Raw genomic sequence first — 17,679 nt, 5'->3', positions numbered from 1 at the left:
GGAATCCGTGTCATGCGCTCTTTCTCTTCCTGGTGTCTCTCGGTGCCGAGACTTGCTCAAATGCACCCCTGGAGCCATAGGAAGAAACCCCTTCTTGGAGTTAGTCATCTTTGAATCTCTCTAGGACTTTGTCTATGTAAGACTCTGATCGAGAGATAACATCCGACGTGATCTATCTCGATAGATACGGATGCACTTCTTTGTGCCTCTCCCGGATCTTTTATCCGGAAATGGTTTTTCAACCATACTTTCACCGGTTAAGAGAGGTATGTCATTCCCAATCGTCGAGTATGTCGTCAACATACAATATTAGGAAGACAATCTTGCTCCCACTCGACTTGATATATAGACATGGTTCCTCGACCGATCGAGTAAATCCATTTTATTTAATCACTTGGTCGAAGCGATGATTCCAACTCCTTGATGCTTGCTTAAGTCCATAAATGGAACGCTTAAGCTTGCACACTTTCTTAGGATTTTTTGGATCGATGAAACCTTCGGGTTGTACCATGTACAACTCTTCCTCCAAAAAGCCGTTTAAGAAGGCGGTTTTCACGTCCATTTGCCAAATTTCATAGTCATGAAAAGCGGCAATCGCTAAGATAATCCGAATGGAACGCAAAGATGACTACGGTGCGAAAATTTCATCGTAGTGCAAACCTGGCACTTGGGTGAAACCTTTAGCAACTAGTCGTGCTTTATAGATATCTTGTTGACCTTCCCCAGAATGCTTTATCTTGTAAAGCCATTTGCATTGAAGGGGACGAACCTTAGCCGGTAAGTCAACAAGATCCCATACGTTGTTCTCATACATGGAGTCCATCTCGGATTGCATGGCCTCAAGCCATAGCTTTGAGTCGAAACTAGTCATGGCACCTTTATAGGTTGCGGGTTCACTACTCGTTAAGAGTAGAACGTCATCTATGTCATGTTCCTCGACCATACCAATGTATCTGTCCGGAGGAATAGAGACTCTTCCCGACCTTCTAGGTTCCTCGGGAATGTTCACATGCAACCGGGATTGAAGGAATAGGTTCCTCCAATGGTTGCTCGGTGTTTGGTTCTGGAATCTCCGACAGGTCGAAGGTTCTATCACTCTTTGCATTCTCGAGAAATTCCTTCTCTAAGAATGTCGCACTAGCCGCAACAAAAACGCGTTGTTCGGTTGGCGAATAGAAGTAATGACCACGTGTTCCTTTAGGATAACCTATAAAGTATGTCTTGACCGATCGCGGGCCGAGCTTATCTTCGTGTCTCCACTTGACATAAGCCTCGCACCCCCAAACCCGTATAAAGGACAAGTTAGGGACCGTTCCCTTCCATAGTTCATATGGAGTCTTGTCAACAGACTTTAGACGGACTTGGTTAAGTATTAGAGCGGTGGCGAAGAGCATAACCCCATAACGAATCAGGTAAAACCGTGTGACTCATCATGGATCGAACCATATCAAGTAGTGTTCGATTTCTCCGTTCGGACACACCATTCAATTGAGGTGTTCCAGGTGGAGTTAATTGTAAGGCAATCCCACAATCTTTGAGGTGTTGATCAAACTCGTGAGAAAGATACTCGCCACCACGATCCGAACGTAGTGTTTTAATCTTTCTACCTAATAGGTTCTGTACCCTATTTTGGTATTCCTTGAATTTCTCAAAGGATTCACTTTTGTGCTTCATTAAGTAGACATAGCCATATCTACTCAAATCGTCCGTGAAAGTGATGAAATACCTATAGCCTTCTCGTGCGGTGATTGACATAGGGCCACATACATCCGTGTGTATGAGTCCTAATAGGTCATTAGCGCGCATTCCAACACCTTTGAAGGAAATACGAGTCATCTTACCGATGAGACATGATTCACACGTGCCAAATGATTGAAAATCAAAGGCCGAGATAGCTCCATGTTTGATGAGTCATTTAACGCGTTTCTCATTAATGTGTCCCATACGGCAGTGCCATAGATATGTTTGATCTTTGTCACCAACCTTTAACCTTTTATTCATTACGTGTAATATTTCCGTGGTCGATCTAAAACATAAATTCCGTTCATGGAGACGCCTTGTCAGAAATCATATCGTGTAATGAGAAAATGCAAGAATTATTTTCTATTACAAATGAAAAACCAAGTTTATCAAGTGCGAAAACCGAAATAATGTTTTTCGAAAGACTAGGAACATAATAACAGTCATATAATGACAACTCAAATCCGCTAGGAAGCTGGATCACATATGTCCCCTTTGAGATGGCGCCACTCTTGCTCCATTCCCAACACGCAGTCCACCTCACCCTTTACGAGGGGTTCGATGTTTCGGAGCCTCTGCACATGATTACACAGATGAGAACCACAACCGGTATCAAGTACCCAAGTTCCGTAACTTGCGTGGTTAATCTCAATCATATGAATAAAAGTAGAAGAAGAGGAAGACATACCAACAGGTTTAACACGACCCGCCTTTAAGTCCTCATGATAAACAGGACATGTGCGTCTCCAATGCCCAGTCTTGTGGCAATGATGGCATTCCATGTTTTCATTCTTGCTCTTTGTCACGCTTGATGAGGTGCTCGACTCACCAGGCCCACTCTTACCCGAACCCGACTTCTTGAACTTCGCCTTACCTCTGCTAGGTTTGCACGAGCTTTGCCCTTACCTTTCCCTTTATTCGACACAACGAGAACATCTTGTTTCATGCTCCCACTGAACTTCATGTCCTTCTCGGTGCATACGAGGAGGGAGTGCGATTCATGCGGAGTTTTCTTCAAATCATTCATATAGTAATTCGCTCTAAATTGCGAATAACCATCGTGGAGTGAATGAAGAATACGGTCGATAACAATATTCTCGCTGATGTTTACGATTAAAGGTCTCCGGTTTCTCGACATTCTCAATCATGCTTTGAGAATGTGTGGGCTAACCGTTGGCCCTTCTTCGGAGTCTCGCATCAAAGAAGCGAGTGGTATGCTCATAGGTCACGATTCTCGGTGCTTTCGAGAATTCCTTAGTGAGCGTGGTGAAAATCTTGTTTGCACCATGGGCTATGAAGCGTTTCCGCAAATTGGGTTCCATTGCAAAAATGAGTACGTTTTTAATCGCACCCGCTTCCATACGAAATCATTAAACTTGGTGACTTCAGCTCTAGCTCGTGGGACCTGGGTTTGCCGGGATGGGCTCCAAGAGATATTTGAGCTTCCGTCGGCGGCGGCAGATTCCGTAATGCCGCCTCCCGGTCCGCGAGTTGGATCCATCATTCTTGATCGAGTAGACCGATTCATCCGATTCATGAAGATCCGAAGCCAGGACTCACGGTCCAATGTGGCACTTGGCATTGGGTTATCACTTGAACCAGCCATTTGTTGTTTAGCGATTTAAAATCGTGATCTACACTTTGAAAAAGAAAGAAAAACAAAACGAAATAAGCAACTCATCGAGGTGATTTAAGTCTATTTTAAAATTCATTTTAAACATGTAGACTCTCGCACTTGCATAATTGATCTCCCTCAAGAAAGATACAAGTGATCCCAAGACTCAATTTCTGTAAATTGATAAGCCAACTGTTTAGCTAATTCTTCCGGAAGAACTCTTGGTCGACAGATTTCCGTAAATCCTATCTATAGTCCACCATAGTCACAGGATCGTACGAGTGACCATAGTGTTGAGATAAAATAGGTCAATCGGTTCCAACTTACCCGACGTAGAAGGGGTCATATTATGCCTACCGACGAAGAAGGGACTCATTGGAGTTTGACCTATAAAGACCGTTCTCAATTTTGGTTTATACGAGGAAGATCCCATCAACAAAATTATAATTCATTTTAAGTGAACGAATAACTAGCGTCTGTCGTGAATGAATTTATTTGGATGATGGCTTTAAAACGTGTGACATAAGAATGTCAATGAAAACTAACTCGTGATCTCTATATGTGTCAGTTTTCATGCAATTATTGGGTGGTTTGGTTTTTAGGCGGAATATGATGCATATTATCGTTGCGAAAAATAAATAAAAGAATGCAATACGTAAATAAAATCCTAGTGTGGCCTATCCTAATAAAAAGAACAAAATACAACTTTGGAATCCACCGTTGGACCCAAGAAGCTTGTCTTGTTGTTCCATCTTAATCCATGTAGCGGGAGTGAGCAACTGGTCTCCGTCTTTGGTCTTCTCAAAAATTACAATTAAAATTACAAAAATAAACCTAATTACATTCTAATAAAAACTGTAATTACAAGTGAAAAAACCAAAACGGAGATACAAGATCTCAAAATACAACCAAGACCGTGTTCCATCATTACGGTAACACGTTCTACTAAGGCCACACTAAGTTACAACCGTTTGCAAAATAATTAAATACGTAATTAAAAGGCATTCAAAACATTCAAAATATAAACAAGTACGATAAAATAAAATGCATCAACTAAAAATTAAATTTATTCGTGACATAATTCCGTAATTATGTTAAATTTATCCAAACCACCTTTTAATGATTAAAATTCATGTGATAAAACCGCTTCTATCAATTTAATTTTAATCAAATACAGTCCGTTACTTTAAATACGCTTTAAAATAACTTAATGGTACGTGGTGAACCGTTTCACAATCATAGCGAGTGTACTATATCCGTATAAAGTACATATTATAGCCAAAAGAAAATTTAAAGCAAAAGGAATAAATTTTCAAAGTCATTAAAACAAAATCCTCGATCCAGGGACACAAAAGCTCGATCGAGGAACACACAGGCTCGATCGATCAACGCAAGTCGATCGAGAGGATTGCCAAACAGAAGGTGCTCGATCGACTAAACTGGTGGTCGATCGAGTACTTTTATCAACAAAGTCGCTTTCGATCGAAATCACGAGGACAACTCGATCGAGCGGTTTTAAAGGGGTCGATCGAGTACAACGGGGACTCGATCGAACAAAACCAAGACGAAAATAGCACTCGATCGAGTAGAAATATGCTCGATCGAATGCAAACATGGCAGAAAACTTCAAAACCCTCGTGAAAACAGTTTGACAAAACAAAATCAATTGCAATTTTGATCAAAAACGCATCAAAACAAGTTAACAATTGACAAAACTTGACATATTGTTATAATCTCCGTATAAAATAACAACATGCATAAAACAAATTGATAAACAAGATGAATGAACCGTGTAAGACATGTCACGGTATCAAAAAAAACTTTAGCCGTGTAAACTGGACACGGTTTTGAGACAAAGAAAAACGCAAAGAACACAAAAAAAATTTTTCGTGATTAAAAACCTGCGCCACACGGTTTAAAGCAAAAACGCAACATCCGTGTATACAAGGCACGGATTTCGAGACAAACATAACCGTTTCAAAATCGTTTTATGAAAAACACATAGAAAAATTTACGTGGCCTCGCTCTGATACCACTTGTGGGTTAATATCCGTATACTACCCTTTAATTGCAGGACTATAACGTAAATTTAAACATGCAATTTATAGTCATAAAACGAAAAACATAATGAAATGATTAATGTATAGAAATCAACCTCGGGTCCTTTGATGCACGGCGTAAAGAACAAAATCAAACCAGATTCCCTCCTAATTGTTGCACCCAAGACCTTGTCCGAGATATGCCCTTGTGCTAGACGATGTTCTCCGATTGCCTTGCAATATTGGGAGAACGATGTGAGTTTTCTTGAGATGTGAGATCTCGGTTTCTCTGAGAGAAGAATGCTCTTCGAAAACCTAATTATTTTTTACTAATGATGATTAGGTCAGAAGGGAGGAGAAGCTCTCCCTTTTGATCCCTCTCACTCGGCAAAACCGAGACCCACACAAGGGAAGTGGGCTTCCACTTCCTCTTGGTTTTAACTCGTGGTCCTTCATTAAATGACTAAATGTATATGACGCGGTTTTTATAAATCGTCATCGGTTATCGGCTATTAAAACATCAACTAATAACACTGGTTAGTTGAAGTATTAATACATGTCCGAAAAAGACGATATTGTATAATTATATTCAATATACATTAATTAAATATAAATCGTTTATATTTAATTTTACGAATTAATCAGTTAATTCGCCTTAGCCCATGATATTTAATCCGTATTAAATATAATATCTCAACATCACATTTTGACTAATTACTAGTCAAATAACTCGACTAATCGGTTAGTCAAATTTGGCATCTACATGACAGTATTTTCATACGGTCACGTCTCTCGAACGTGTCCTATAGGTGTGACTTTTAGGGACCAGTTGATCACCGCCATCTGTATGACAATAACGTCAAACTTATCTAGCAAGCCAACCGTTATTGATAAACGTGGATCAACTGATAATAATACCAAAGTATGCCCTTTGATCCTTTTAGAGGTTTATAAGTCCTTGCACTAACTGTTAAGGACACCAACCCCAACATTTCCATCACTTTGTTTGTATCCTAAGAACTAATCATGGCCCTTAGATGAGATTTCTAGGGTTACTTTATAAAAGAACTCCAAGAAGAGGCCTATATAAGGACCTCTACCCCATCTGCATTGAGGCAACTTTTTGACGAATTAAAAACCTGAGAATTCTCTCAAATTTGAACCTCTTTAACTTGTGCTTAGTCTGTAGTTAAGAGTCAGGCCTGTTAATATCTGTTCTTAGACTGTAGATGTTGAAAAAAGTCTGTTAGTGAAGTATATTCAATCATGTGCTCAGACTGTGGGTTGTTTAGCTTTGCCGTTGGCTTTAAGTTGGATTTTATCTGTGTTTGCCTATGATATTTCCCGATTTGAGTCGTCCAAATTGTTAACTTGCTTCCTTATGAATGTTCTGTGGGATTTGAGTTGATAATTATATCATTTGATCCTTGTTCAAATTCAAATACCAGTCATCTGTCAATTTGCGAGAGTTCATATGTCAGTCAGTCTTTAGCAATTTAATTAAAATACTTAGATTGTCTCTAAAATCTTGAAAATTTACGCAGAGTTAGTTTACTCATTGAAGTGATTTGTCACCAAGCTTCATTAATTTAGGAGGTCATTTGTTATTTTATTCAAATTTATAAACTTTGTTGCATTCAGGAAACTGTGTCTGAGTATGTCAAGTCCTTGGGTTATACACTACATTCTACTCCCCAAAATTTCACATCAAGCCCAAATAATTTCATCCATATTGGTATCCGTTTAATATCATGTTTCACCAATTGAGTCTGACGATTTCATTCATTGACTATAACCGGTTTATTGTCGAAGAGTAGATGACCATTATTAAGAACAAATTGTTGTTGGTCCTTTGTTTTGAAACGTACCAGGAAAATACCGTTTGGCATGAACGGAATTTTGTCAATCCCCTGAGCATGCCACACCCTCTTAACAAACCCAGTGAGAACAGAGCTCGGAGGGTTCGCGCCAAGAACATAACAAAAAACATAAGTAGACTAGAATTGTATCTCACCAACTACATCATCTTTTGTGATCTGAACCATAGGCTCCTATGCCTTTTCTAATTGTTCCTCCTCAGGTTCCTCCTGATCAATTTCTTCATCCTTCAGTATGGATTTTAGGTCTAATTCTAACTCCTGAGACGATAATTGCAGTTGCCTTTGATGCGATTTCTCTTTATTATTGGATCGAAAATTTAAATCAACCTGTTTTTGTGAATTTTTTTGATTAAAGATTGGTGTTTTTTGAGAATATTTTAGTCGATTTTCTGAATCTAGCCATTGCTTGATAAAAAAGCAACCTAAAATCTATGAATTTCTCTTTCTTCATTTCTCTCTCTTCATTGCAAAATTAAAATTAAAATTTGTTTGATTCAATTTATTTATAAAGTATCTTTATATTGTTTACTTTTGTTATTCAATACCTCGGGCAACCGAGATGATAACAACCCTATTTATTTGAGAATGTCTTGCTAAAGGCTCCTGGATAAATGAGAGTGTTACAATTCCCATATACTCGACCGAGTATCCCTCACTCGGTCTAGTACAGACCACACCCCCCCCCCCCCCAAACAAGGTTTGTCTACCTAAATGCGTTCATAGATGGTTCCTCCGCTTCTTCCAGGTCTTCCGCTAGTCCCAACACGTCTCTAAGGTCAAGCAAAAAGGTCGGGTATTAAACTATAAAAATAACGAAAAATGAGAGAAAGAGAGAGGAAGGTATAATTAAAAGAGGGATATTGTAAGAAGTTAACTCAATCATGGAAAGGATTGATGACAAAACTCAAAGACTAAATTGCTTGAATTTGAGAAGAATACGATTGAAGAAGAAGAACAACAAGTGAAGAGAACTCATTCAATCAAGGAGATAATATGTTAGATAAAGTACAAGAAGGGTAAAATCGGAAACAAACATTACAGTTTATGTTTAACATTTGAATTCCGGAATCTAGTCTTTTTCTTCACTGGAACTGTCATTTGGTATTAAGTTATAAGATCTAGGTATTTTGGGTATAAGTTTTAAGAAAAATATTGTTGAGGTATAAGATTTGTAAACTCGTATTAGGTAAGGTGTATGCTATCAATTTACCTAGTAACGTAATAAATAATCAATTATCAAACATAAACTAAAAACATGTAAATATTCAAAAAACATGTCTTTCTCTTTTAATCAATGGTTCACGTATAGCTCAGGTCGATTGATCCGAAATGACCAGAAACAACATACCCGAATTACACATGAAATAATGAAATCCAAAATAACCGGTATGGTCTGACCCAAACTAATCCGAAACCCGACGCGGGCTTGACTGACCCGTTTGTCGGGTTCAGTTCACACAGTTGTGCAGTTATTTGTACAGAGTACATTAGGGATGTCAATCTCACCCGCACCCGCTAAATATCCATCCACCCGATTTAAATGGACGGACGAAAATCTGAAATAAATGGATGACAAATGGATGATGGATGAAGCTAAATCCAACCCGTCAACCATCCGCCACCCGATATTCTTCATTTTTTGGAAAAAAATACTTATTTATATACTCCCTCCGTCCCGATCAATTGTTGTCCTTTTGTTTTGGCACAAAGACCAAGGAAAAAGGAAAAGGCCAATAAGTAAATGACAAGTGGAACAAATTGAATGAGAATGATCAAATTACTCATCAAGTTCATTCTTAAAATAGAAAGAACAACAAATGACTGAGACACCCCAAAATGGAAAAGGACAACAAATGACCGGGACAGAGGGAGTAAAACTTAAGCTACCCAATACTAATCTACTTACTTTTTATATGTTCAAGCAAACATTAAGTTACGAGATTTTTAAAGCACCTAGTCTAATACTAATTTACCTTACATATTTTTGGTTGAAATATAATTTAATACTTTTTTAGGCTTATAAACATAATTAAAATCACCCATTTATCACCCGATCCACCGTTTCATCCGCGGAAGATGGATGGACGGGTGATGGATGATAAGTTTTGTGGATGATGGATGGGTTGGATGAGGTTTTTAATATGATGGATGGATGCGGGTGAAGCTTCACCCGACCCGAACGCCGAACCCGATCCATTGACATCTCTAGAGTACATACACTGATATTGAATTGAAATAAAAATCGAGGCATGGAAATTCAAAAAGCCACGAAAATGATGGTAAGCGGGAAAAGCAATGGAGACAAAGAAATCGAGAGAAGGACAGTGAATTGATTCTCTCTCTTAATCTCTTTGCACATTACTAACACTGTTCAATCATGAGGATCAAGCAAGTAGCCACCAAGTCATCCGCCTCCAAACGCCGTTCATGTTTGCATTTTCATTCTTTTTCTTCATTTCTTCTATTCTTCTTCTTTTTAAACCCTAATTTTGTCTTCATTTTTCCGTCTTCCAGATGCTTCTGCTACTCCTCGTTCCACTCCCGAACAACCCGTATTTTTCTGCTCATTCCTTTGTTGTTGTTGTTTGTTTGTTGAAATTGCTTTGATTATTGGTTTTATTCCTACATTTTCAGTCAACCTCTACTGGAAAGCGTAAAAGAGGTCAAAAGACTGCATCTGCTCCTGATGCCAATGGTATTTTTATGCAATTATTGTAATTTCTCCTTCAATTATTGACTTATTATGGTCAACTATTAAAAAATCTGACTGGTTTTGCAGTGAAGAAACCTCGTCGTTCTAAGCCGGGAACTGTGGCTTTGAGAGAAATTCGCAAACTTCAGAAAATCGTCAAACCTATCATTCCCCTTGCGCCGTTTGCCCGAGTTGTAAGCCTTTTTTTCTCAAGAATTCTGACACTCAGCAATAGTTTCATTCCTTGTGAAGGCTATTTTAATCAAAGGAAACAAATGATTGGCAAAAAAGGAGTAGCTTTCATTTCTTGTTTGTGTTATGCTTATAAATATCTCTTGCTGTCGATGCCTATTCATCTTATAGGAAATAAAACTGTGGTTTTCGTGTTAGAGAAATATGTGCCTGTAGTCTGTAGTTATCCTAGTTGTGTTAGGTTTGACTGAGTGTGGAGAAATATTTGTCTGTATTTATGCTAGTTTCCTTGGCTTTATGAAGTTTGTTTGCCGACAATTCAAAAGTCAATCGGATTATTTTACTTCTATCAAAAAGATCGGTCACGTTTGTCTCAGTTACTCTTATCATACAGACTACTCCTAGCAGCATGACTTTCTTCTATTGCTGATATACAAGTACTACTATCACTATCTCTCGCATCTCTTGCAAACTTGGGGCAATATGTAACTTTGAGTTTATCTTCTTATGTTGAGCCTTTAGTGTTCATCCTGCAAGAAATGTATGTGTGATGGAACCAACAGTTTTAGATAGCTAGAAATAGCTTTGTTGCTTGGTTCCAGGTTTCCCACCATTTCGTGGATTGATTAGTTTGGATGTGGATCTAAAAAAAATTACTTCATAGTGCTGAGCTGATTTTGGCATTCCAGGTCACAATCTACTAAACATATTTTAAATATAGTACTGTGTCATCGCGTGTCCTTGTTTTCAATAGCATTGCTTTGTATATGTTTAATTTATACAAGTACCAGCAATATTCTTTATACACCCTCCCTTCAAATCCAAACACGATGAGCCAGCCTTGTTTGCAAGAGGGATTTTCTATTTCTGGGGTGTTTGCGTTTCAAAAGACTAAGGGCTTGTTTGGATTGAAGATTTGGAGGGAAAGTAAGGGGAGGGGGAGCAAAGGACATAAAGTCCCTTGTTTGGTACTTTGGTTAGCAAATGACCAAACACCCATACTCCTCCAATGTAAACCAAAATCCCTCCAGGAAAGAATTGGACGGAAATTGTACCCAAACACTCATACTCCATCCCCGATTCCCCTCTCCTTCTTTCCGCCTATCATCCTCCCCTTCCTTTCACTCATCTTCAAAAGTGTCTCTTTCTCACATATGTTAATATAGCTTAGAGACTCATTTAGGTACTACTGAATGTTGATATCAATTTATACACAAGTATTTTAGTCGGTAATTTCCACGAATGGGGCATAATTTATGCAGTATTGTTTATGTCTTGCAATATATTTTCTCTGAGTAGTTGTGTTTATGCTGTCACTTGTATTCCATATTTTCATCTGTACTTGCTCTGTATTTATAGAAATACCACATAAGGAGTCTTAGTTAACATTTTCTACACTATTACGCTTTCATTCCTTACGTACCTTCCCTCCTACATTATTGCCCTCAATTAGCGTATAAAATGACGAGCTCTTTGCTTGACTGATTATCTTTTGACATTCCATGTTATGTTTGTTGCTTGCTGATGACGGTAACTTAATGACATTTAGGTTAAAGAGATTACTAACCGATTGTCCACTGAGGTTACTCGTTGGCAGTCTGAAGCACTGGCGGCAATCCAAGAGGTACTCTTAATTGTCCTTTTACTTTTCATTGACTTCAGTTTTGCTAGTAGATTAGCTTACACGATGTACAAGATCCCTCATCCCTATGCACGTTATATTTTGGTAAATGCATCTGTTCCTCATAGCTAATATACTGGACTTTCATATTCATGGGTTATCTTGATCCTTTATTTGAATTTTTTATTATCATTTTCTGTATGTTTGTGATTGTTCTATTTTGTTGCTTGATTACGAATAGGTCCAATTATATCTGTACTGGTTGGTTATATGTCTCTAGAGATTCTAAAATGTAATTTCTCTGCTTGCATTTGCTTCCATGTACTCAAGGTTTTGAAGTCTAAATTCTAGAACAAAGAAGTCAATCACATATTCATTTAAACATAATTTCTATGAGAACAACACTTAACGGCTCTCTGCAAGGATTTCTGAAAGTGAGATTTCTGATTACTTTTGGAAGACTTGGATATAATTCTCTTTCACTGCATATGCTGATATGCTATCATATCACTTGTTGCCTCATCTGCTGTAGTTGACTGTATTCTTCTAATTTTATAATTTTGCTTTGAAGCAATCCATACTGCAAACTTCTGTTTGATGGTCTAGATTCATGATGCTTATGATGCTGCCATAGATGTAGAGGATCTGTATATGTATTCCAATGTTTCATGATCATGACAGTAGACCAGTCAAATGGGTATTTGAACTGCTATGACATGTTTGATATTTCAGAGCCTTCTTTATTATCCTGTTAATTCAGATGTATTGATGTCTTTATTTTGGTTCATGTTTGCTTACACGTAGGCTGCCGAAGATTTCCTTGTTTGCTTGTTTGAAGATGGCATGCTATGTGCAATCCACGCTAAGAGAGTGACTCTAAGTAAGTATCTAGTTGTTTTATCTTCGATAACACTATGTTGGGCTGTTGGCATCACTGTTAAGTTGCTGCTAATCATCTTCATATAAGCACAAGTATTGTTTGCAGCCTTTCAATTTCTGAAGCCTTTATAATGATTTGTTTCTTGCATGTAATTTCTATCTTTTTTTTTCTCCCTTTCTGAAGGGGGGTTTTGATTATTGTAAATAATTGATGCCGTGATGGTGAAGCCTATTACTAAAATTATTCATGAACTTTGAAGTACAGTACAAATGTTTTATTGGATTTGAGATAGTTGGGTATCTTCCTGAACCCGCCTTTTTCTTGCTAACACGTAGTTTGGATGGATGGATTTGGAGGGAAAAGGAGAGAGATAACTTGCCGTGCTTGAAGTTTCAATTGGTTGGAACAAAATGGAAGGGAGGAAAATGGAGAGAATTGGATACCTCTACCACCTAACTTACTAATCAAACAAGGGAATTTGTCCGTCTATCTTTCTCTCCAAATTCAGTCTTTCTGATTGACTTAGCATTAGCGCCAACAACTTAACAAAGATTAACGTTTAGAACCTTGGACAAAGATATCTTATTCAGCATATGATATGCTTTGTCGTTGAGACTTGCTAATCTCTATGTAAGCTTCTTATTGCAAATTTTTGTCCGTCTTGAATGATATTTGTCACTGAATACATGGAGAAGGACGAAGATCTGGGTGTTAAGTTTATTGTACGTGAAAACTATGTCAATTTGAGGAAAGTTAAGCGATTACGTGAAAGCATAAAGGGGAGTTCTCCTGTGAAAGTAGATTGATGAAGACGGCTTTTCAGGTACTCGAAACTTATTCGTTCAAGTGGTCACTAATGCCTGTTTAATACATGTATTGCTGCAGTGAAAAAAGATCTGGAGCTTGCTCGGAGAATAGGAGGGAGACAGAGGGGTTGGTAAAAGATGGCCATTGCACAGTTGGATGTTACATTTTGCAGCTGTGTACAAATTAACTCCTGACATAGTGTGCTTGAAGGTTGAGACTTAGGCTGTCCATTGATAGTTTTAGTAACACATGTTTATTGGATGTTAGTATTGGTATGATATCATTCGTATGACTTGTATATTAATCATCAAATTCATAGTAGTTAGCTTGCGTTTGTGTCTTCTAGGAGTTGGCAATTGCTATGTCGTCTGCCATTTTGCATACTTTGAAGTTTGAACTGCGTTTGGATTTGGATGTTGAAAATTTCAATTAGAGCTGATCAAATGGTCTAAGTTCAATGGCTCAGTCCAAACCAATTTTTTCATAAGCTTGGGCCTTAAATATTGCGCAAAAAACCATCGGCCGGTCCAAAAGGATTGACATATATTTAGGGCCGGGTTTGGGCCTAAGTTGTGGCCCAATTTATGACCCGGCCTGGCCCATCACAAATGAAATTTGCTGCAAGATAACGGTAAATTATACCATGCACCCAGGAGTATGGTGCATGGTACTCTCTTCTCATAAATTCTTTTTATAGTAAATAAATATTAAATTTTATATATTATAAAATTATAAAAAATATATCATTATTCATATTTTTTATTTCTCTATAAATAGAGATTATATTGGATTATTTCATTATTTATTTTAAGTTTCCTCATATATTCACAATACATAATTGACATATTCATATCATATCACATAATTATTTTTATTATTTTAAATTATTTTGTATTATGCAGTTTTGATATGGAACAAAACATTTAAGATTGTCATTTGTTCAATATATTTGAACAAATTGAGTCATATTCACTAAGCTATAATTTCATATTCACTAAACTGAAAGCGAATATAATAGAGGCATGTGATGAATATCACACTACCTAATACATATTCATCAAACTACACTGTCATATACACTAAACTAAAAGTGAATATAATAGTGTGATATTGTGAATATCGCACTATAAAACACATATTCATTATACAACATTGTTATATTCACTAAAATTAAAGTGAATATGATAGTGTTATATCGTGGATGCAACACTACAAAACACTTAAACTGAATATGATAGTGGTAACCACTTCTTATAAGTGGAAGTTAATTTTTTGTTTTAAAATAAAAAAAAAAGAAAAAAGAAAAAGAAAGTTGAGGATGAGTGGAGAGCGAGGGAGTGGGAGGGAGTATAGAGTATCTTACACATGGATGTAAGATATAAGAATTGATAACGGTTGAGTTGGATTTCTTCTTCTACTGTTTGTTAGGGTAATAACAACGCCCAAGAGGCAAGAGCCACTAAATTTGTCATGTTTAAGTGAGCCCGTTTTTGAAATAATGCTAGAAAATAAAATAATTGTCGTTTTGGGTCGGTTTTGAAAATAATTGTCGAAATGGTGTCCACGTAGGCTCGGTATTTTCGAGTCTGTGTTACGGTACAGACACGCCATACGTATTGGCGTGGCTAAGGGCTAAAACTCGCCATACCCAATGGCGTGTTTATTTTTAGTATAAAGTCTAACAATCCAGTAGCTGGGCTAAGCGATAAAATTAAAACACGTCATACCTAATGGCGGGTTTATAAGGGGAAACACGCCAATACATATGGCGTGTCTGTGCAGATTTTTTTTTACATTTCAATCAATTTTCCATCACTTTTCACTGTCAATTACAAACCATCCTCCGTCTCTCCTCACAAACACCATAAGTGCGACACAACTAACTTCACCTCTCTCATCTTTCCTCACCCCTCCCTCTTCTCCGGCGTGTCTCCGGCGTGATATTGGCATTGCTTTTCAAATTAAACATAGTACCTAATTAGCAAGGTAATTTAATTTCTTTTAACTTGTAATTACATCTTTTGATGGTTGATTTAGCTTATTTTGTTTTCATTGTTGGTAATTATGTTGTTCTGTGCTTAGATCTACAACTTATATATGTTAATTTAAGCTTGTCTAAAAAAACCCCCAAATTTCGAAGCCCTAATTAAGTTGAACGATTTATGCATGTTAATTGTTGTTTTTGGGGAAATTAGGTTATAGTTACTTGATTTATACTAAATTTGTTCAATTTTCTTGTATAGAATGGAAATTTGTGATTTTCCTCTTATTTGTTATTGGGATGGAGAAGTGTTGGAGCAAAATGAATGTGTATCTTCTAGAAGAGGGAATCAATATTTTATTTTAGCTAGTGCAAAGATGACGTATCTTGAATTAGTTGAAGAGATATATAAGGGAATCGACATTCAAAGTTTGGGTACTCAATTGAGGGTGATGATGAAATTTCCAAGTTCCGGGTGTTTCAAAGTTGTACCCCTTAATAATGAAGGAGCCTTTAAAGCATTATGGGCAAGTATTCGTCATTCACATGCTCCTTCAATGGACATATTTGTAGAAGTTTCCACTAGCCAAATTGTCAATCCTACACCAAGTATTAGGCTAGATGATGTTGCTCAATTTGTATCTCTTGAAACTAATGACGTAAATGATGGAGAATTTGATGGTAACTTACAAGGTGATGAGATTGATGAGGAATTGACAATACTTGATGAGAATTTGTTGGCAAATGAAGAAGATGGTGATGATAATCTTGTCTTTGCTAGTGCTCCCATAGTTGGAAAACTTGGGAGAATATGGTTCAACATGAACAAGGGAAAGAGTTTGCGGTTGGACAAGTGTTCCCAAACAAACCTTCACTTAGTGATGAGGTGACATTATATAGTGTTAAAACAAATCAATTTTTCAAAGTTGCCGAATCAAAGCCTAATACTATTACCTTCAAATGTGGCCGGTCTCCTACACCATGCAATTGGTGATTAAGGGCTACACAAAAGACTTTCATTGTAAAGCTTTTACCATTGTCACATACAAAGGTCCTCATAACGAGTCTTGTGTTTGTGACATGGTTCCTCGAGACCACATTAATTTGAAACGAGCGTTCATAAGTCATGAGATTCGTAACCTTGTTGAGGGATATTGGGGATATAAGGTGAACTCTGTTGTTACTCACATTTTAGATGAGTATGGTTACACAATTTCATACACCAAAGCTTGGAATACAAAAAAAGAGTAATTGAGGAAATATTTGGAGATTAGGATAAATCATATGAGTATTCATAAAGTCATGTGATAAGGAGCTTCAACAAATGCCTCTTTAGGCTTCAAAAAATGCCTCTTGAGATGCCTCCTCATTTCTGCTCCATGGTTTCGCACATCCGGGACTACTACTCTTAATCTCTTCAATATGTAGGCTATTCTCATCATCTTCAACCAACAAATGAACCAAGGGAAGAAAGTTCACCTATGGTTCAAGAGTCACTCAACTCAATGGATAAGGACGATGATATCCCTTTGGTTCAATACACTAGGCGATCTAGATGCTCTAATCCCTCCATGTCTTCCATGTCACCCATCAATGAACAAGGTACCCCATAGCCTTCAAAGGGGAAGGGGTTTTGGACTCGCTTTCTGAAATAAAACTCTCAAGACTGGGATTTTGGACAGTTTAGACTCGATTTGGACAATGAAATGGACTGTTTAATTGTGATAAAAATGACTAAAATTGGACATAAACTTTAGGACTTGTTTTTGAACATACGGTTGGACTGTTTGAAACCAAGAATTAACTTGAACAACACAATTGTATCGCAAGAATGATTAGAATTGAGTGACTCGGAATATGACTTAATATAAGCACTAAGCCACTAGATTAAGACTAAGAGGAATTCAAGCACTAAGCAATGGATCACTCAAATCTAAGCACTAAGCAATAGAGGGTTTTCTAGCACTAAGCAAAGAAGATTAGTAGAAAGCAAATGTTTCTAACTTGTGTTTAACATTCATCAAATCTGAAAAATGCATGAGGAAAAACCTTGATTTTATAGACAAAGCTAAGCAATCCTCACCATTCATCTAGTCTAGCATCCAACAGTCCAAAAGACCCCTAAAATGCCGGTCTAAAAGTGGCCCTAAGGCCTTACATAAAGTTCTTACATAAGTTGAAAATTTAAATGAAAACAAGAAAGTAAACTAATAAGGACAATGATTATTTGGA

General features: G+C 37.3%; 1 protein-coding gene across 1 annotated transcript; it reads left to right on the top strand.

Annotated features, from left to right (window-relative positions):
• Positions 1–9,517: 9,517 nt before the first annotated feature.
• LOC141640623 (uncharacterized) lies at positions 9,518–13,924 on the top strand. Its single transcript, XM_074449351.1, has 7 exons — positions 9,518–9,703; positions 9,789–9,826; positions 9,909–9,969; positions 10,054–10,160; positions 11,708–11,782; positions 12,584–12,659; positions 13,545–13,924. Exons 1-7 carry the CDS (start codon positions 9,652–9,654, stop codon positions 13,598–13,600), a joined length of 465 nt encoding a protein of 154 aa, XP_074305452.1. The 5' UTR covers positions 9,518–9,651; the 3' UTR covers positions 13,601–13,924.
• Positions 13,925–17,679: the final 3,755 nt, after the last annotated feature.

This window comes from Silene latifolia, unplaced genomic scaffold (assembly GCF_048544455.1).
Source record: "Silene latifolia isolate original U9 population unplaced genomic scaffold, ASM4854445v1 scaffold_95, whole genome shotgun sequence".
Taxonomy (NCBI): domain Eukaryota; kingdom Viridiplantae; phylum Streptophyta; class Magnoliopsida; order Caryophyllales; family Caryophyllaceae; genus Silene; species Silene latifolia.
The sequence above is the reverse complement of the archived record's forward strand: the minus strand, read 5'-3'. Positions and strand labels throughout refer to the sequence as shown.

Coding starts and splice junctions, on each gene's coding strand:
- LOC141640623 (XM_074449351.1), top strand. CDS start 9,652: ATGAGGATCAAGCAAGTAGCCACCAAGTCATCCGCCTCCAAACGCCGT. Junction 9,970..10,053: donor ATCTGCTCCTGATGCCAATG/GTATTTTTATGC, acceptor CTGGTTTTGCAG/TGAAGAAACCTCGTCGTTCT. Junction 12,660..13,544: donor CGCTAAGAGAGTGACTCTAA/GTAAGTATCTAG, acceptor GTATTGCTGCAG/TGAAAAAAGATCTGGAGCTT.